The sequence below is a fragment of the Prionailurus bengalensis genome, chromosome C1, assembly GCF_016509475.1.
Source record: "Prionailurus bengalensis isolate Pbe53 chromosome C1, Fcat_Pben_1.1_paternal_pri, whole genome shotgun sequence".
Lineage (NCBI taxonomy): Eukaryota > Metazoa > Chordata > Mammalia > Carnivora > Felidae > Prionailurus > Prionailurus bengalensis.
This window is the reverse complement of record NC_057345.1, coordinates 159,909,594-159,929,836: the sequence shown is the minus strand read 5'-3', so window position 1 is coordinate 159,929,836 and position 20,243 is coordinate 159,909,594. Positions and strand designations below refer to the sequence as shown.

Below are 20,243 nucleotides of genomic sequence, written 5' to 3'. Positions count from 1 at the left end.
AAAGTGCATTTCACTGTGTCTGACACATAGCACGCTTTAAATAAATCTTACCACTAATATTATCTGTACTCCTCACACAGACAACCCCAGATTTATTCAACTACTTTTATTTTAACTCTCGGGTATCTTTTAGGCTGTACTTGATTTGGTTGAATGTGAGCTTTCTTTGGCTAAATGAGCTTTGCCATGAACAACGATTTACACATAACATAGAACTTGGCTATAATTAAAAAGAAAAATGAATTATAGGTTCACAAAAGTATATGCTACCTTTATACAGATATCCAGTTCAGGGTCATAGAAAATATCTCTAAGTGATCATGATCCTCTATCCTGGACACAGACGCAGAATGCTTCTAATATAGCGTTCTAGCAATCAGGTGGACCATCCTGGGATATGAGATGACACCAATTTGCCATCTCTTTGTATATAGTTTATTCCTCTCAGACAGACACATATGACCAAGACATCTTAGCACAGAATATGTATTTGATTCTTGAAGTCCTCAGTAAAGTCAGAAAATATTGGTAATGACAGAAACACCCCTCTTCTACAATTGGGCAATAAGCTTGGGAAGAATTTAACATAAACCCTTAGTATCTGAGACATATTTCTAAAAAAATAAAAGGGAAGAAGGAAGGAAACAAGGAAGGAAGCAAATAAGGAAGCAAATAAGGAAGAAAACACTATGGCCTTATGATATAATACTAATACTTGAGTTTGTGACGATGTTCTACTGAATTAAATATTTTGGGGCACCTGGGTGGCTCAGTCAGTTATGCATCCAACTCTTGGTTTCAGCTCAGGTCATGATCTCACGGTTTTGTGAGTTCAAGCCCCGTATCAGGCTCTGTGCTTGGGTTTCTCTCTCTCTCTCTCCCCCTCTGTCTCTGTCCCTCTCCCACTCATGCTGTCTCTGTCTCTCTCAAAATAAACTTATATATATATATATATTTTTTACATTTGATTCTCACTGGTAAACAGGTGGACACTGCTATCCTCACCCACAGCTAAGGAAGTAGAAGCTTGGAGAGATTAAATGAGTTAAGGTCATATACCAACCAAGTCATGGACTGTATTAGTTTCCTAGGGCTGCTGTGACAAGGTAACACAAACTGAGTGGCTTAACAAGAGATACTTATTGTCCCACAGCCCTGGAGGCTGGACGTCTGAGGTCAAGACTCAAGGCTGGTAGGGCAATGCTCCCTCAAAGGTGCTACCAAAGGATCTGTTCCAGGCCTCTCTCCTAATTTTAATTGTTTCCTGGCTTAGAGCAGCATAAGGCATTCTCTCTGTGTGCATATCTGTGTACAAATTTCCCAGTTATACTGGTTTAGGGGTCCACCCTACTCCAGTATGATCTCATTCTAACTAATTACATCTGCAATGGCTCTAATTCCAAATAAGGTCATATTATGGGATATTGAGGGTTAGGACTTCTACGTATGAAGTTTTAGGAGACATAATTCAAACCATAACATGGGTTGATCAAAGCCAAGCATTCTGTACAAGCATGAGAAACACTGCTTGAACCTAAGGATTTAAGCTTTGGGCTTCTCTTAAAGGCAAGAATTTCTATTATTCATTAAAATAATAGCTTTTTAAATAAAATTCTTCTTTCAGAAACATTCAATAGTCCTTCATATTAGAAACCAATTATGGGGGGCACTTGGGTGGCTCAGTCCGTTAGGCGCCCAGCTTCAGCTCAGGTCATGATCTCATGGTTTGTGAGTTCAAGCCCTGCATTGGGCTCTGTGCTGACGGCTCAGAGCCTGGAGTCTGTTTCAGATTCTGTGTCTCCCTCTCTCTCTCTGCCCCTCCCCCACTCATGCTGTGTCTCTCTCTCTCTCTCTCTCTCTCTCTCTCTCTCTCTCTCAAAAATAAACATTAAAAAAAATTTCAGAAACCAATTATGGGATTTTTCCCCCACTCATTAGCCTGGTATGATACCTATGTCATGTATTTGATGAGGTTCCTTATTTCCTTAGGAGATTCCAAATTATAATACTAGAAGGTTGGCTGGAAGCTGCACACATATCCAAAAGGAGATGGAAGATCAAGAGAATCTATGATTACTCATTATATTTAATATCACTCTTATAAATTTCGAATCTATTTAAAAAAACGAATCAGCCCTTTCCTCATTAGTGCCAACAGGCTATGTCTGTTATTTTTATCCCTGCCAGAAATCATCAGTGGCCTGTAATAATGTAGTACTAGTGACATGAGCCTTCATTTCCATTTTTAATTAAAATTCTTACTGACCTAGAGCCAGATTTCCTTCTGCACTAGAGCCTGTGGAAATTCCACAGTGGAAACTACAGTAGCCAGGGAGTAGAGGATCAGGCAGGAAGCCGGGAACTTCACACTTGTACCAGAAGAACATCACAGCTCTTAAGAGAAAATCCAGGGGGGCGCCTGGGTGGCTCAGTCAGTTGAGTATCTGACTCTTGATTTCAGCTCAGGTCATGATCCTAGGGTCATGGGATTGAGCCCTGCATTGGGCTCTGCATTGGGCAGGGAGCCTGCTTGGGATTCTCTCTCTCTCTTCCTCTGCCTTTCCCCCCAGCTTGTTCTCTCTCTCTGTCTCTTTCTCTCTCTCAAAAATAAATAAATAAATTTAAAAGAGAGAGAGAGAGAGAAGATCCAGGAAGGGTGTCAACCTGGCCCCTCCAAGCTCTCTACTTGTCCTTACTTTCCCCATCCCGCTGAGGCCCTAGATCAGCCTCAGTGAGGATCATGAATGCCCCTCCTCATGATCCACTTCTGTTGTGACTTATCATCCTACGGATGCTATTGGCTCTCCTTCCTGACTCTCACACCTCTTTTGATGGTACCACTATGGAGTTAAAATATTTCTCACAATTGTTGAACTCTCAGTCTGTATCTCACTTAATTCTTACAACACTCTATAAGGTAGCATGATTTCAGACTGCAACCTGTCTGTACACTGTCCACTCTACTTAAGGATATTGTTCTGGTACTAGCCTGGGCCCAGGGCTGCCCCATTAGAAGACTACATTCTTAGCTTCCTTTGTAGCTAGTTGTAGCCATGTGATTGAGTTGTAGCTAATGATATGCTCCATGAAATGGTCAAAAGTTTTCTTAAAGTAAGCAAAATTTCATTTCTCTCTCCTTCCAGCTGGCTATAATAAGTAGGTCAATGTTGGAGCTATAGCAGCCATCTTGGCTCATGAGGTACCCTTGGAAGTGGAAATCACACTTAATGGGGCAGCATGAGGGCAGGAGCCTAGGTGGCTGCCAGATGCCCTGCTGGATTAGTGGTACCTATGTGGACTAACTTCCAGCTTATTTCATGTAAGAAATAAATAAAAATCTACCTTATTAAAGTCACTGTTAGTTGGGATTTTTCTATCACAGCAGAATTGATCTTAATCCCAAATGGTTATCATATAAATATTAGTATTCCCATTTTACAGATTAGGAAACTGAGGTTCAGAAAGATGAAGTAATTTGGTCAAGGTCAAGAATCTAAGTGGAAATGTTAGAATACAACCTGACTTCAGGTCTAATGCTCTTTATCTCTCCAATGTGTATTCTCTAAAAAGACCCTTTCTCATGCTGAAAATACTAGAATCCTCATGTTTAACTCATCCTTTCCTGTAGCACCTGTCTTCTCCCATTAATAGTTGCCAAGCATTGTGGGTTCTACCTCTCAGGGTCCAGCCATCCATTTCATGTCCCACTGCTCCTTCCCCATGAAGAAACTTCTGGCTGGCTGACAGCAGAGACAGAGGCACTGGGTCTGGACAAGATGTGCCCTGGGATAGGTGTGGGAGGTAGGGCTGTTTGTGAGGCAAAGAGGTGAAGGTAAGTCTGCATTCCATCCACTGCTTCTGTTTTGACCCCTGCTGGAGCAGATTCTCTCAGGTTGAGTTTGAGGGGTGGTACTGTTGTTGTTGAGAAGGGAATGGAGAACTATGAGAACTACCTGAATTATAGGACATGTAGAGAACAGAGCCTGGCATGAGTCAGAGTTATTTGCCAGGTTCTACAGACACATATATAATTTGATCCTTACAGTAAATCTATGAGGCAGGTCGTCTGCCTCAGCTTGACAAATGAGGACCAAAGGTCAGAGAGGTTAAATATCTTCCCCCAAGTTGCACAGCTAGCAAGTGACACAGCTGAATGCACACACTGCTCTTCTCGATGAACCAGGTGGCACTCTGGGGAGTGATGGAGGGGAACAGACTGTGGGCAGAGCTATGAGCCATGTCCCCACTTCTCCTACCCCTGTCCCCCACACACCATGTGCTCACCATTACTTCTGTTTACTTCAACTGCAGATGCACTTTGATTTATATTATGAAATTCAAGTACAAATTTAAAAAAAGAAAAACCAGTATGGGGTAAACAGAACATCATCTAGGTTAACCCTAACTAAAAGTCACCTAACATAATATGCTACAAAGCACTAATGTGAACTCTAGGACACATGCTACAGGTTTGGTTTCTCACAAGATCCAAACCCAGCATTTGTTGGGAAATCAATAGAATATGCTGCCTAGAGAATGGTCTATCCACCTTACTGTGCCTTTTGCTTCTTTTAGATCAGGCTAAAACCCTCACTGCCAAGGTTCCTACGATAACAGTATATTCCAAGTATCTGTGGACACTGTACCATATTTCAAACTTCAAATTACAATGAACCACTTCTTGATTTACATCATGAGAAAATCATATTTCATTGGCTGAGTTTATAAGTAGGGTCTAAGTGAGATCAAATTGGGCCCTTGGTTTCTTCAGATGATCTATTAGGTAATCTAAATTAGACCCTCTTCAGGGAGATATAACCTTGAAACACATAGCTTTATTTGTTCTTTTTATGAGGAGGAAAGAATCCAAATTTTTCAAAAGGAAAAAGAAGTTGGGTTGCATTTGTAAGTATATTGATCAATATATGTTAAGAGGAGAGAGAAGAATTTGGGGGGTTTTAAACTAGAATTTTTTTTAATTTTGAGCTTCTTCAGGAGTTTTTATTAATTCACTAATTCCCTGTAGCTCAAGAGATGCTAATTAATTCAAGAAGCCATAACAGCTAATCATTGGCTAAATAAATCTAAAATGGAGAGTCTGTCACTAGAGATACCACTGCTCATTTTAATTAATATTACCAATTTGTGAAGTAATGTAAATAAAGGCTATTGTATCCTTCTCTTCCAGGAAATATTAACCCTTTGCATGGCCACCTGAGAATCTAACAAGACTTAACAAGCCAAGAGTATTTGTGGAGCTTAATCAATCACTGAGTTAGGACATTTTATAATGTTCACTGACATTATAAAAACCACGTGGAATTAAGCTGCCACAAAACGCAGGATGGCAAAGAGCTAAGAATGGTTGCCTTCAAGGAAACACAATCAATGCCAAGGAAGCAACCGCCCCAAAATGGTTTAGGCCTAGAGAAAAGCCAATGTTCCAGTTCTGAGTTTCAATTTTTAAAGAATGAATTTATGCAAATACCCATTAGTTTTAGCAGTTCTGTAGCTCAGAGTGATCTCACCTTGTTAACATGCAGTACAACTGCTTGTAGCCACTGAATGTCATTTGGAGGGATAGGAAAGGCTGCCTCTACATTTCATGGCTAAATGGCAAGGCTCAGCCACAAAGCCCACTTTGGAAAACAGACCTACATGCTTAGCCTCTCAAGCCAGCCAACCCAAGAAAGCAGTGTGTGTGGCAGGCCATATAGCTCAGGTCATCACTAAAGCCTAAGCTGAGCAGCCAACGTGCTCCTGGTAGATTTGCCCTTGCCTGGGAGAAATCCTTCTTTATTGTCTCACCAATCAGCTCAGGAGCCACTGATGATAACTTCCTAAAATTAATTCCTAATAAAACCTCGAAAGTTTTAGAGGCAACATGAAAAAGCATAGTTCACAGATACCTAATTAGCCAATAACTGGGAAAGTATTATAGTTTGGTCCAAAGACCTGAAATTAGTTTGAACTGGGGGGGTGGGGGGGGTGGGGAAGACATCCTTCAGGATGAAGGTGAAGTCGGCAAAGGAAAATTATTGTTATCTGGTCACAAGGCTACTTCTGAAAGGAGCCTCCTGACAAAGCAGAAGTCTGGCTGAAATTTGAACCAGATAAACTTGTTATGCAAATAGCTTTAGCCATAGGGGAAAGGGCTGATAATGAAATCTCTACAAAGCCAGCCACACATTACAGAGGTGACAAAAAACATCAGGCAGGGTCCTAGCATATGGATAAAAAGCAGTGTAGAATTTATGTGAGCATCATGTTTAATTTATCTTAACTAAGCTGTCAGGAGTCAAGCTTTGACAAATGCATAACTAACTCATATAAATTAGTCAATTATCACTAACGACCAAAGGTTCAGAACCAAACTGACGTTTCTTTTCTTTTAACTCCAATACATGTTTACTAATAGGATTCAGACTTTCTTAAATCTCTCCTAGCATCTCCAAATTAAGGCTGGAAACCTGAAAAACACCAAGCCACATCCCAGCACTCATGCTGTCCCTGCCCCTCCCCTGCTACCTCATGCACATTCGTTCCCTCTCTCATTCCCATCGCCCCCCCCCCCCACACACACATACACACACCCTGTCCCCTGTCTACACAAGCTATAATCACTAGCTACAGCCAGACTAATCCCTTCAGACCACTGCAGCAATCAATGAGAAGCCATATAGGTTCTTTGGTAAGTGGAGACAAACATGGGCCAAGAAAGATCAAAATTACTGAATCACCTCTGCTATGGTTTAGTAGCCACATGATGATAGGGTATTAAAAGTTTTAAAGCTGTGAAAGAATTCTAGTCCTCTTTGCTCTTCAGAAAGAATTCATTTATTTACTTTAATACAATGCATTGTTCATTCTACAATGGGAATTGAAGCAATTAACTGAATAATTCAAGCTAAAAACACCTTTCCTAAAATTATGAGAAAATCATCTTCTCCACCCCACTCCCACTAATATACTCTGAAAGTCTTAATCATCTATCACTCTCCTCCAATATGGGCAAGATAAGTATAAAAGCAAACCAAGGCTCTCTAAACAGACATTTCTAACTCAGTGAGTGTCACTGTTTGTATTTCATTAGAGATCTGAATAAACAGAATGAAATAGTAAAGACAAATTGCATTTGGTAGGCTGAGTAATGGCAGTCTACGGTATGCAGGCTCACCTATGAAACCAAAGGTTATTATTTGGGAATAGTGGGCAGGTTTCTACCTAAATATATAAAATAGAATAATCAGCCTCTAATCTTGAGACTCATCTTTCTAACAATCTTGTAAAAAAAAAGAATTCATGGTTGAGGAATCTAAGATGTTATGAGGAAAGCAGGATTGGTGGCTCAAGTCAGGAAAGAATCTATGAACAACTATAATATATAGTATTTTCACTAATAAAACCACTAAGGACAACTCATTAAATAAAGAGAAGATTGATGACATTTTTCCATATCTTAAATTAGTAGTAAAGGACACAATCACTTAATTTCTATTTACCTTCATTGGTTCATTAGAACCTTTTCAGACTCTCCCTCTCCTGTGGTTTCAACAAGATATTTTTCTTTGTGCCTTATAGTATGCATATTAAAGGCACCAGTTTTTGTGTTCTGTTCTCCATTCCAGTATCAAGACCCTTCTAAGTCTAAAGCAAATCAGAACGAGTGCATCAAGAAATCTCAGAGTTGGGGAAAACGTAAGCAGACTTAAGTGGACTTAAATTACACTTAAATGGTGTAATAGGATCTGCCATAGAGAAAAATCAGTAGTAGGGAGGGATTTCTATACTGTTTAACCCTGAAAGTCCCAACCTCATCATAAATTATGTACCTCTATTCCCAAATCCATCTAAGCAATACCGTGCTTGGTTTAAGAACACAAATACAGGGCGCCTGGGTGGCTCAGTCGGTTAAGCGTCCGACTTCAGCTCAGGTCATGATATCATGGCTAATGATTTCGAGCCCTGCATGAGGCTCCGTGCTGACAGCTCAGAGCCTGGAGCCTGCTTCGAATTCTGTGTCTTCCTCTCTCTCTGCCCCTGCCCTGCTCCCACTGTCTCTCAAAAATAACCAAAAAAAAATTTTAATTTAAAAAATGTTAAAAGAACACAAATACACTCTTGAAAAAATATACAGAATATAAAAATTTGGTGAGTCAAGTCACATTTTAGAGGCATCACAAGAGCTTGGTCTAGGAAGGCATTTTTGTGAATATGTAATGGATTTTTCTAGGCCAACAGCTTTGAGAAGGTCAATCAAGGGAATCTGTATGCAGCAATGGAATGAAAAGGAAATTTTTTTAAATCCAGCCTTGCTAGCAAAAATCACTGGAACCATAGCCCTTGGATTTTTCTCCCTGGGGTGATCTGAAATGTGCCCCCAGACACCAAGGTGTCTTTAGTTCTCCAGTTCCCTTGACCTCCTCCTTTGGCTCCCAAATTCCAGGGAGTGCCTCTTCCTCTGCTCCTACATGAGTATCATCCCTCCTGCTCTATCTGTTGTTCTTCTCACCATTGCCTGACATTGCCACCCTTAAGTTGTGGCTGCTTCCGCATTCTGCCGGCTTTGCAGAAGCATCAGAGTGGGGGCTGGAGGGGCGAGGAAATGTTCTAGCCTTGAACTATATGGTCACATTCCAATACAGCCTTGCTTGGTAGAGTTCTTGAGAGTACATTACTGTTCTTCTCTCCTGACGAAAACAGCACAGATCCAGGAGGGGCTGGACAAGCAAACAATTTCAAGGACCTTGAACTAGGCTGCATGTGAAACAAAAATTAAATATAGGTTCACAGCTCTTTCTACTAACCCTTGGAGTCAAATAGGCTTTAGAATTCAGAATTTTATCAAATTTTAGAAAAGTAAACCAGTGCATTTACTGTATGTTATGTAACATTCCCCAGCAGGATCTGGGGCAGCACACTGTAATCAAACACATTAATATATCTGCAGCAATTCACATGAATATTCACACTGAGTGAGATAAATAATGACTATAAATAGCTTCATTTCAGTTTAGGTCATGTGTTGCCACCAAGTCAGATCACATAAGGTCAGGACTTGTAGCTAAATGAGTCAAGTACAAAAATAACTTCCATTTTTTAGAGCTCTTTGGATTTTAGAATTGTGGATAAGGAATTATTGATCTGTATTGTGACTGAGTAGGGAAGATGATGAAGGGACCCAGTTTTCTTCATTGTCCTGCCTCTTTGTTGAAGCTAAGCATGCACACAGATAGAAGTTAGAAAATTTTGTGTTGACCATTTGCTACTTCCTGGTTACTAGCTATTTGGGGCACTTCTTTTCTCTTCCATGACCTCTGAACACCTGGTGTGATCTCCTAGACACTGAGCACATCTCTTCCCAGTTCCTATGCACTGGATATACCTTGTAATGCCTGGTCTAGACCCCACAGTTCACCAGGCCTTGAGCCTGGGGTCACATAGTCCCTTCCAGCAAAGTGAGTATCTTCCCCAGATCTGGAAGCAGTGTGGTCCTTTCCCAGGGGCCAAGCCAAAAGCTCATGTTCCCAGCACGGAGTCACCATCCTAATGGTATTATTGGTGGTTCTGCTCCTGTCTTAGTCCCTTTCTATCTTGCCTAGCTCCTGGTAACACAGCTCCCATCAGGTACACCATCCATCACATGGATTTTTATCTTGTTCTCCCCACCTTGAGCCCTTGGCTGGGGCTGTTCACCAGGCTGTTCTCAAGCCTGAGATCCTACTCTGCCTACTCAATCATCCTGGGAACCGGAGCTGTGTTCTCATACCACAGATCCTAGAGAAAAGTCCAACTTCCAAGCTGCAAGGCTTCTGTTGAACACTGCCACCTTCTGTCTCTTCTCTAGGACTAGTGTGGGCATCACAGTTTGTTTGTTTGTTTATTTATTTATTTATTAAGAGAGACTGAGAGAGAGAGAGAGAGAGAGAGAGAAAACACACACATGGGCAGGGAGGGGCCAAGGGGAAGGGGAAATGAGAATCTTAAGCAGGCTCCATGCCCAGCGCAGAGCCCAATGCAGGTCTCAATCTCAAGACTGTGGTATCATGATCTGAGCCAAAATCAAGAGTCGGATGCTTAACCTACTGAGCCACCCAGGCACCCTGGGCATCACAGTTTTAGACGTTGAGTCTCCTCCCTTATTAAAAAGACCACTGGCAACATTTGCTCCAGGACAGAGTAGATTCTCAGATAAATGTGATCCACATGATCAGAAGGACTGATTACAGCCAAAAGTCAAATGGAATTCCTTATGTTTCAAATTCTGCAGAGGCATCTTCCATCATTCACTGGAACAAATTCTGTGCCGTAATGTGCTAAAAGGCATAACAACTTCTAGCGCCAAGTAAATTCCACAGCTTGGATTTCCAATCACTGTTCAAGGCCTTGCTGGATAAGCAATTTTTAGTGGAAGAAATACTCACTGTGAAATAAAGTGGTTGAATTCCTCACACCATTTTTCCGGATGAAGTAAAGTGGGTGGAGGATTTCTGAAAAACAAAAGCAATTTATTTATTTATTTATTTTTTAACCAAAAAAAAAAGTGTTCAGTTAAAGGCAAAACATCAACTTGTCTTTACTGATATTGTTCTAAATAGCTCTGATAAAATCCAATCTGTTTCCTCCCAGGTGGGAGTCATTCATTAGTGGTAAATTATAAAGTGCCAGCCCCTATTCATTTAGTCCTTCATTTTCATTGACTCAAGGCCTACAATGCCCATGGTTTTCTGCAGGACCTGTGAGAGTTACACAGATCAGGAACATTCCTCAGGGAGCAGACACTAATGAAGGGCAAGCACACAACCACCATCACTGAGAGCCGAGTATTATTAATGTCATAAGAAAGAATGCTATAGGGGCACCTGGGTGGCTCAGTCGGTTAAGCGTCCGACTTTGCTCAGGTCACGATCTCACGGTTCGTGGGTTCGCGCCCTGCATAAGGCTCTGTGCTGACTGCTCAGAACCTGGAGACTGCTTCAGATTCTGTGTCTCCCTCTCTCTCTGCCCCTCCCCCACTCGTGCTCTGTCTCCCTCTGTCTCAAAAATAAATAAACATTAAAAAAAAATTTTTTTAAAAGAAAGAATGCTATAAACCTAGTGCTAGGGGCTTTAGAGAAATTTTACAAGGATTTTCAGATCATTATGCTACCATTTGAATTAATTATGTGATGCGTTTAAAATACACTCAAATTCATCAAATTTTTAACTATTGCCTGTATGTCAACTTCTGCGATAGGCACTGGGGAAAGCGAAACAGCTAAGACAGTGCTCCAGACCCATGGGGTCCCTGCGTAGAGAGTGTGACAGACATCTAATATAACTACGTATTGGAGGTCCAAGAGAACCGAGAGATGCAGAAAGATTCTGGTAACCAGACCACTTCTTGCTAAGAAGGTAGAATAAAGGGACGGTAAGAGCCCTGCATTTGGCTGAATATTTATCCAAAGAGATTTCTTTTTTCAAATTTTTATTTAAGTTCTAGTTAATTAAAATATAGTGTAGTATTGGTTTCAGAAGTAGAAATTAGTGATTCATCACTTACATATAATACCCAGGGCTCATCATAACAAGTGCCCTCCTCACCCATTTAGCCCATCTCCCCCACTCAACTCCTTCCATCAACCCTCAGTTTGTTCTGTCATCAAGAGTCCCCAAAGAGATTACATTTTAAAATAGAAGTGACATTACCTTTAATTGGTAAGATTTTTTTTCTAGTCATAAATGGAAGTAGGGGCTTCTGGGCAAATCAAGTTCAGCAAATGGAGAAAGTTTACATTTCTGCATATTTGAATTACGACTGTATACCTTAAACCCATTATGTGTGTTTTCACCTGGGCTCTAACCGCTTCCTAAAACCACAGGCTGCTTAGCTTCAACAGGTAGAGGAATGAGAAGCAGCAAGAATGACAAAATTAAAAAAAAAATGCATTAGAGGGGCGCCTGGGTGGCTCAGTCGGTTAAGCGTCCAACTTCAGCTCAGGTCACAATCTCGCGGTCCGTGAGTTCAAGCCCCACGTGGGGCTCTGGGCTGATGGCTCAGAGCCTGGAGCCTGCTTCTGATTCTGTGTCTCCCTCGCTCTCTGCCCCTCCCCCGTTCATGCTCTGTCTCTCTCTGTCTCAAAAAAAAAATGCATTAGATAATGTGATTGCAACATGCCTCTCAATACCCATTCTTCTCTCATTTCCTTGAGTACAATTTTTATTCTGACACAATGCTGCCACATAAAGATACATTTTCCTGAGTTTCTTGCAGCTATATGTGTGTCCATGTGACTGAGTTCAGGCCAATTATATATAACTAAAACTGTTCTACAGTGTTTCCAGGAAACCTTCTTAAAAGAGGGGAGACAGGACATCTTCCTTCTTCCTTCTTGCTACTTCCTGAAGTATGGTTGTGATGGCTGGAGCTTGAGCAGCCATTTTGGATGTGAGGTAAACTTGAAAATGAGAGCTATAAGCTGAGTATGGCAAAGAAGATAGATAGGAAACTGGATTCATGATGACACTGCAAAGCTGCTGTACTAGCTCTAGACTGCTTCCCCTTAGTATTTCTTAACAGGACAGAGAAGTAAACTTCCACCTTTTTAAAGCCATTGTTATAATGCAATTAATCCTAAATGAGCCAGTAATATTGCAGAGTATTATCCTATCACATGATTATAACATAAGTTGACAAATGATAGAAAAATACACACACAAAGATATGTGGGAGCACAATTAAGGAACAACTTACCTAATCTGGTGAGTCCCAGAAGACTTTCTAAAGAAGATGAATTTATGCTGGCCCCTGATGATTAGGTTGGAATTTTCAAGATAGACAAGGAAAGGGAAGCCACTACAGGCTCAGGAAACAACATGTACCAAGTCACAGAAGTGTAAAAGAGTCTGGCAGGTTCAAAGAACATGAGTAATTTTTTGAGACTAGACTATATGATTCTTTTGGATCTGAAGAGAGAGCATGAGGGAAGGAAGAATGATAAGAGAGGAAGCATATGATTTCCCTGTTCTGCATAAGAATTTAATCATCCTTCAGATCTTCTGATTCAAAGACCCAAAGGAAAATTATCTGTGTGACCACAGAGAAAGAGTAAGTAGCTGAAGGTTGCCCTTCAGTTATTTTGGAGGCTGCCTCTATCGCATTCATTTTATTCAACAATATTTGCCCTTATCTTTCCCTTATATTTTTTAAATAACAAAAGCACCATCATATAACTTCTGCTTCAATGCTAATTTGGCTGACCTCTTCTTACTGGCTCCAGATGTTTGAGGCCCCAGCTGTCAGCCTCAGTGTAGCATCTCTTGGTGAGGTTATCCTACATCATCTCTAGAGCCCTTTTGAGATCTTGAACTTCTATTGCTCTTCTTAGGTTTTCTGCTCATTCTGCTCTCACTGAGATCAGTTCCACAGACAAGAGTTGCTTAAGCAATTTACTGCTAATAGAACTTAATTCACCCCTACAGCAGTTAACCATGACCGAGAAGTCACTTGTAGACAGAATAAACAGACTTGATTAAAACAGTCCTAGTAGGCTCAACATTGGCCAGCTGAGCATGAAGGCACAGCCCTATGCTGCAATTAAAGAATGACCCAGCAAGAGTCCACTGGAGAAATGGATGGTGAATGTCCACTCTTGTGTAGAAAACACTGCACTCTCCTGTTTTCATTCCAGCTATCAGTAGGAACTACAGGCCAGGGCTATGGTTTATGAGTTGGCCTAAACCTCTGCAGGGCACAGAGGAGAGTAGCAAGAGATCACCTCTCACCCAGGCCATCACCAATCCCTGCTCACCTCACATGAACCCCATACAAGGAAACATCTTCTTTGAAGCTTGGCTTCATAGGAATTTGGTTTCAGAGCTCATTTGACCTTGTAGGTAGGTGCCCTGCCTTTCCTGGAGTCGATCCATCATACTTAGGTTCAGTAAATACAGATCTTGTGAAAGATTATTATCTGTGTATAATGAAATCTATAAGGAATTTGAAGGCTTTGTGGTACTTTGTTTGCACTGGCAATATAAATTCCAGTCCTCTTGCTATCCAGGAGGAGGACCAAATAGTAACAATGGTCCCTTTTTGGCTCCTGTCAATACCATAGATGCAAGCTGCAACCCTGCCCAGAGGATCTCTTTCTGAAAGGAGATGAGATGCTTCATGTTCAGTGTGATGGGAGAGTCATCGCTCACGTATGTGTATGGATACTAAGAGCCTAGAGAATGTATGAATGGTGAGTGACTAGAAGGACTGTGAATCTAAATAACCAGCTCTAATTTGGATAATGTTTATAAACATACGTTTTGCTTCCGTGAAAAAGGCAAAAAGTGAACTCAGTGTTCAGTGTTTGTTTTGCAGCAAGCCATTATTGGGGCATACCCCAAGCAGCCGGAGAAGCCCCATGAAGCTCCTTCCCCAGGAACCACATTCAGCCTCTCAGCAACAAGCTGCCATAGCTTTGAACTGTGTTTGTGAGTATCTGTACTTTATCTCAATGTATTTTGTGCACCCATTAGCAACATGTGTCCTAAGGCATCAGAACAGCCTAAAAGGGGTTATCTTGGGTCTGGGAATGCTCAAAAATTTTTCTTTATAAACTAATGGCAATTGCTTCTTCACTTTACACTATTTTTGGCTTAAGAAAGGTTTCTACTTTTGGATAGCAGGGGAAACCTGTAGTTGAACTGAGTTTTGCCTGCTTGGATTTTACTCCTGTGATTTGGACCACAAATTCAATTTCTATAAAGATGATTTACTGCGTACAGACAGCATTAAGGCTACATGAAGCTAGAAGCAAATGGGGTGATGGTAAAGAGAGTCCCGAACCTATTATATACCCATTTTTGACACTATAATCCTGGATCCAGCAAATACAATGGAGATCAAGTTAACCTTCTTCTCACAAAGCCTCTGTGGGAAGAGGCTTTCTGAATAGTCCAACTGAATTCATTCCTGAAACAGAGAAGCAGCTGACTAGGATGGGGACCTGGCCTCTGGACAGCCAATCCTAATTTAAACTGGTGGCCCCTGCCATACCATGATGCAAAATGATGATATGGGTCAATCTGATTCTCTTTAGGGTTTTCCCCCCACCTTGAACTAAAAAAATAAACACAAAACAAACAAGAGAATGAAGCAGCCTAGTAATGAGAGCTGAAGCTAAGAGATCTGTGATGACAGATGGGAGAGGCCATGGAGAACAATGTGCAAGCTCAAGTTTTAGGAAGCAGATACTACAAGTAGGCAGAAAACCAGGGAATGAGGAGAAAACAGGCCAGGTAGAGGAGGAAGGAAGGAAAGTGTTACAAGAAACTGAGACTCCAGAGGCTATTCTTGAGTTCCTTTTGTGAGTACTTCTCTCTCTGGTGCACCTAGAATATTATTGGCCCTAGAATTCTGTTCTTAGCCCTATTCTCTTCCCATCCTACATATTCACTGATGGCTCACTAGATGTCAACAGTTCTCTAATCTCTACCTCCTGCCTTGATTTCTCCTCTACTTTTTGGCTGGTGCATCCAAATATTCACTAGATGCTCCATTTTAATATCACAAGGGCATCCTAAAGTCAGCATGTTCAAAACCAAACTTACCTTCTTCCCCCAAATCTAAATTCCTCTTGGTTGCTGAAGTCAGAAACTTGGGTTCTATCCTCTCCCGTAACCCTACATCCAGTTGGAGAAGGCAAAATAATGACTCCCCCAAAGAAGGCCACATGCTATGTGGACTATGTTCATAGGTTCGTACTCCATGAACACGATACCTACCTTCCATGGCAAAAGGGACTTTGCTAATGTGATTAAGGCTAAGGACATGAAGGGTTACCTCGAATTATCTGCATGGGCTCAATTTAATCTCTAGCCTTTTAAAGCAGAAAAGAGAGGCACAAGAAGAGGCAGGAGAGATACGAAATACGAAAGGGACTCTACTTGCCACTGCTGTCTTTGAAGGCAGGGAAAGGGTGTCAGGTGCCCAAGAATGCATGAGGCCTCCAAAAGATGGGAATGGGCCTCTGCTGATACCCAGCAAGCAAACGGGACTTCAGTTCTACAAATACAAGGAACTGAATTCTGCTAATAACCAGAATGAACAAGGAAACCGATTTTCTCCTAAAGCCTCCAGAAAGGGGTGTAGCCTTGCCAACACCCTGATTTAAAAAAAATTTTTTCTTCAACGTTTATTTATTTTTGGGACAGAGAGAGACAGAGCATGAATGGGGGAGGGGCAGAGAGAGAGGGAGACACAGAATCAGAAACAGGCTCCAGGCTCTGAGCCATCAGCCCAGAGCCTGACGCGGGGCTCAAGCTCACGAACTGTGAGATCATGACCTGGGCTGAAGTCGGACACCTTACCGACTGAGCCACCCAGGCGCCCCCCATGTCATATTTCTAATCTATAGAACTAGAAGGCAATAAATTTGTGCTACATTAAGCTGCTACATTTGTGGTAATCTGTTATGACAGCAATAGAAAACTAATACATCAATTGAGCACCAAGTCCTATCAATTCTACTCCCTAAATTCCTTTCTAATCACCTCATCTCCTCTTTCATGTCCTAGTTCAGTCACTTATCATCTCACACCCAGACTATTCCAGTAGCCTCCTCCTTTTTCTCCCTCCCTCTATCCTCATCTCTCTCTAATCCATCTTGCACTTGGCAGCTAGAATTTCTTTATAACATACAAATCTGACCTTGTTATTTTCTTGCTCAAAATTTTTCAGTAGATCTACACTGCCAGCATGATTAAAAAAAAAAAAAACAAAAAAAACCTCAACCCTTCTGCATGATATACAAATGGCCCTGCCTGTCTATCTACCCAATCTCATCTCAAACCATGTCCCCATGTGCACCTGATGATGCAGTAGTGTATTGCACAGTACTTGTAGCTCCTAAAGCAGGTCCTATTATTTCATGCCTCAGGGCCTTTGCATATGCTAGACCTTCCGTTTAGAGTGCTATCCCCAATTTGTCTACCTGGACTGCTCCTATTTATGCTTCATGTGCATCTTCAGTACCCAGCACAGCAGCACTCCATAAATTTTTGCTGAATGAATGACTACATGAATGAATGCACACAAACATACATCTACAGTAAGTAAGCCAAGAAATGATGCCAGAACAAAATATGACTTGCTCCCCAAAGTAGCATAAAATTAGACAAAGCGAAACAGCACCTTTGGATGTGAGCAAATTCTAACTATATTTTACACACAAGCAGGGTTTGAGGAACAGAGAGTCCCTTTGGGTGGTGATTTGGGTTGGATTTAATAATATAAGCCTCATCTCTCTGCTTTTGAAGCCGGAATGCCCCCAGATCCCTGAACATATTTGACCAAAGGAGGAAATAAATCATGATTAAAACTGCATTATAGACATTATCTGGTATCAGGACCATTATACACATATGCATGGTGGGTTTAAGACATTTTCTTGAAAACATCTAACAGAAAGTGGAACTGTTAGGTTTTAAAAAGATAGTTCTATTTCAATGTCAATACTCATCACTGTCTTCTTTATTTTTATCTCATGAAGAGTCCATTATATTGGAAGATGAATTAAGAGAACATATATGGAAAAAATGACAGAAAAACAATTAGCAAGCAATACTTTTAGAAGGTGCAAAATGAAGTCCCCAAACCCTAAAGCACACTCACCAAAGACCTGCTGAGTAAAAAATTCTCAATGACACTGAGTTAATTAAGAAAAGCTTCCTGGAAGTTGTGAACTTTAAGGCAGGTCCTAAACAGGGTATACACACCAGATGGTAAGATGAGAAGGGTATTAAGGAAGAGGGAGAATATAGATATAGAGAGGAAGACCTCAAGACTGAAGTGTGATAACTAATAAATAAATCATTACCATGCAGTTAAATAAACTCTTGGGAGTCTGTTCAAATGGTATCCTGTTTATTTATTCATAAAAGCAATAAACTAAGACATTGAGCACAATTAACTGTTCTGAGAGTATTAACCACAGCAACAGAGGTGCCATCCTGATCTACAATTGAGAGATTTAGATTCATTTATGAGGTTGAATGGTTCAGTGTGTGCCTGCAGCTCGTCCCTAAGTATCACCACCTGGCTCCAGCCTAAGTTGCTTTTCTCCCTAAGTCACATCTTATCCGTTCAAAATCAATGACTTGAAAATTTTTATATTTACTTGTAATACATGGCTCCATTTTAATGTAGAAAATTCCCCAATGTAGGAACATAGTGTCAGGGCAGAAGTCCTTCTAGCTGGACTTGGAATCCAATTGACATGAGACAGATTAATAGGGGAAAGTCAAATTTAACAGCATACGCATGGGAAATCCACACAGACATGGAATTCCAAAGACAGTGAGGCAACATGAAGCTTGTATGAGCTAAGGAGAGGGGCAGGAGCCTGGGGATACAAAGGGGAGAAAGACTGCTGGCAAGGAGGTGAAAGGTGACCTTTGGAAAAACAAAGGTTTGCCCTATTATGCAGATCATCTCTTAGATAAAGGGGAGTCTGTTCATAGCTCTCTTCTTCATACAGGCTCTCCTTTCCAATGTAAACTGAGCAGGCGGATGGGGAGACAGAGAGCTTTTTCTGCATCTGCTGGGTTTTGATCACTTTTAACTCAAAATAATCTTTATGCCAAACTAGCACACTCTGGGGCATCTCATCCTTCACTCCTTCAATGGAAAGCAAAAAGCCAAATACCTCTTCACTACCACCCCTAATCTCAAGCTCTTGTTCATATCAGTGTGCTTGTATTCTTTCAGATATTTTTACATGCATTTTTATTATTTTCTATAAATACATATAGACTGTTTTTGCTGTGCTTTAAGTATATAATTTAATAAATATGATATAAATTTTAGGATATAATTACAGTTGGGGACAGTGGAAATGGGATCAAATGGGATTAAAGTGTCCTGGTACTTATTTTTTCCATTCAATAGCATGGCTTGAAGATCAACCCATGCCAACTTGATACCTGAAGAGTATTCCACAATGTGGGCATACTATAGTTTGTTTATCCATTCACTCGTTGGTGGATATTCAGGCTGTTTCTATTTTTTTCACTAATAGGATAAAAGCTGAAATGGTTTACACATGCCACATGTCGTATGTGATCTCTAACTTTTAAAAGGCTTCTTAGGTGGCAAACACCGGACATTTGTCGCTGAACATTTAGGATCCTACTACATAACTTAAAATGCAGAGACAGCAGACACTGATTGCCTCATCTTCTCAAGGTGGCCCAGTAAACAATTCCAGAGCAGAGGAGGAAGTGACTACGAAAAGGCTCTGCAGGTTGTGAAGAGTGCCCCTAGGTCACCACTCCATAGAATACACTGTGAATTGTTCAACTCTACCAGTGTCAAGCTTTGAACCCCCCTGCTGGGTTCCATTCTGCCACTTGCAAGAATCTGCTACCTGATTTGAACAGTATCTCTGGGTAATTACCTTGACATATGGGACACAGACCAAGATTTATTCAAAATATACACCTGCTATAATTCTGCTGAAGTGAAATCATTTGAAAAAATTAAATAGTTGAGGATATTTCTTTAAAATCAGAAAACATGATATGAAAATGACACAGATATTAGAATCACAATGCTAGGCACTACACCCTCAGTAAATGTGAAAGATAGGTCCAGGTTAGAAAAGACATACATCAGGGGCGCCTGGGTGGCTTGGTCGGTTAAGCATCCGACTTCGGGACTTCGGCTCAGGTCATGATCTCATGGCCCGTGAGTTCAAGCCCCGCGTTGGGCTCTGTGCTGACCGCTCAGAGCCTGCAGCCTGTTTCAGATTCTGTGTCTCCCTCTGTCTCTGCCCCTCCCCTGTTCATGCTCTGTCTCTCTCTGTCTCAAAAATAAATAAACATTGAAAAAAAATAAAAAAAGAAAAAAAAGAAAAGACATACATCAGGGTCAATCCTTTGAAGCAGGGAAAAAGAGAGGAAGAGCTGTGCAAGGAGAACTCTAGATGAGGAGGTGTCTGGAAGAAATAAATGTAGAAAAGAAAAATATCTTCTTCCTTTACCCTTTAAATTCCTAACTGGGACCTCTGTAACAAAGGGAAGATTGATAAGAAAAAAGCATACAAATTTATTTAATAGAAGTTTTACATGATATAGGAGCCTTAATAAGGAAAGGAAGACCTGAAAAAATGGCTAAACCTGAGTGTTTTTATGCTAGATTTGATGAAGAGTGGAGAGTGCTGGAAAGAAGTGATAGGACAGACAGTATGGGGAGTGTGATAAACTGCGGGAAC

The 20,243-nt window shown here is 41.0% G+C and overlaps 1 protein-coding gene across 1 annotated transcript in view; it reads right to left on the bottom strand.

Moving 5' to 3' along the window:
- MYO3B (myosin IIIB) overlaps nt 1–20,243 on the bottom strand; it is a 410,735-nt gene that overhangs the window by 264,567 nt on the left and 125,925 nt on the right. Inside the window, exon 8 of the mRNA XM_043573368.1 lies at nt 10,425–10,490. Within this exon, the coding sequence (XP_043429303.1) occupies nt 10,425–10,490 (66 nt within the window). The remainder of the gene's footprint in view (nt 1–10,424; nt 10,491–20,243) is intronic.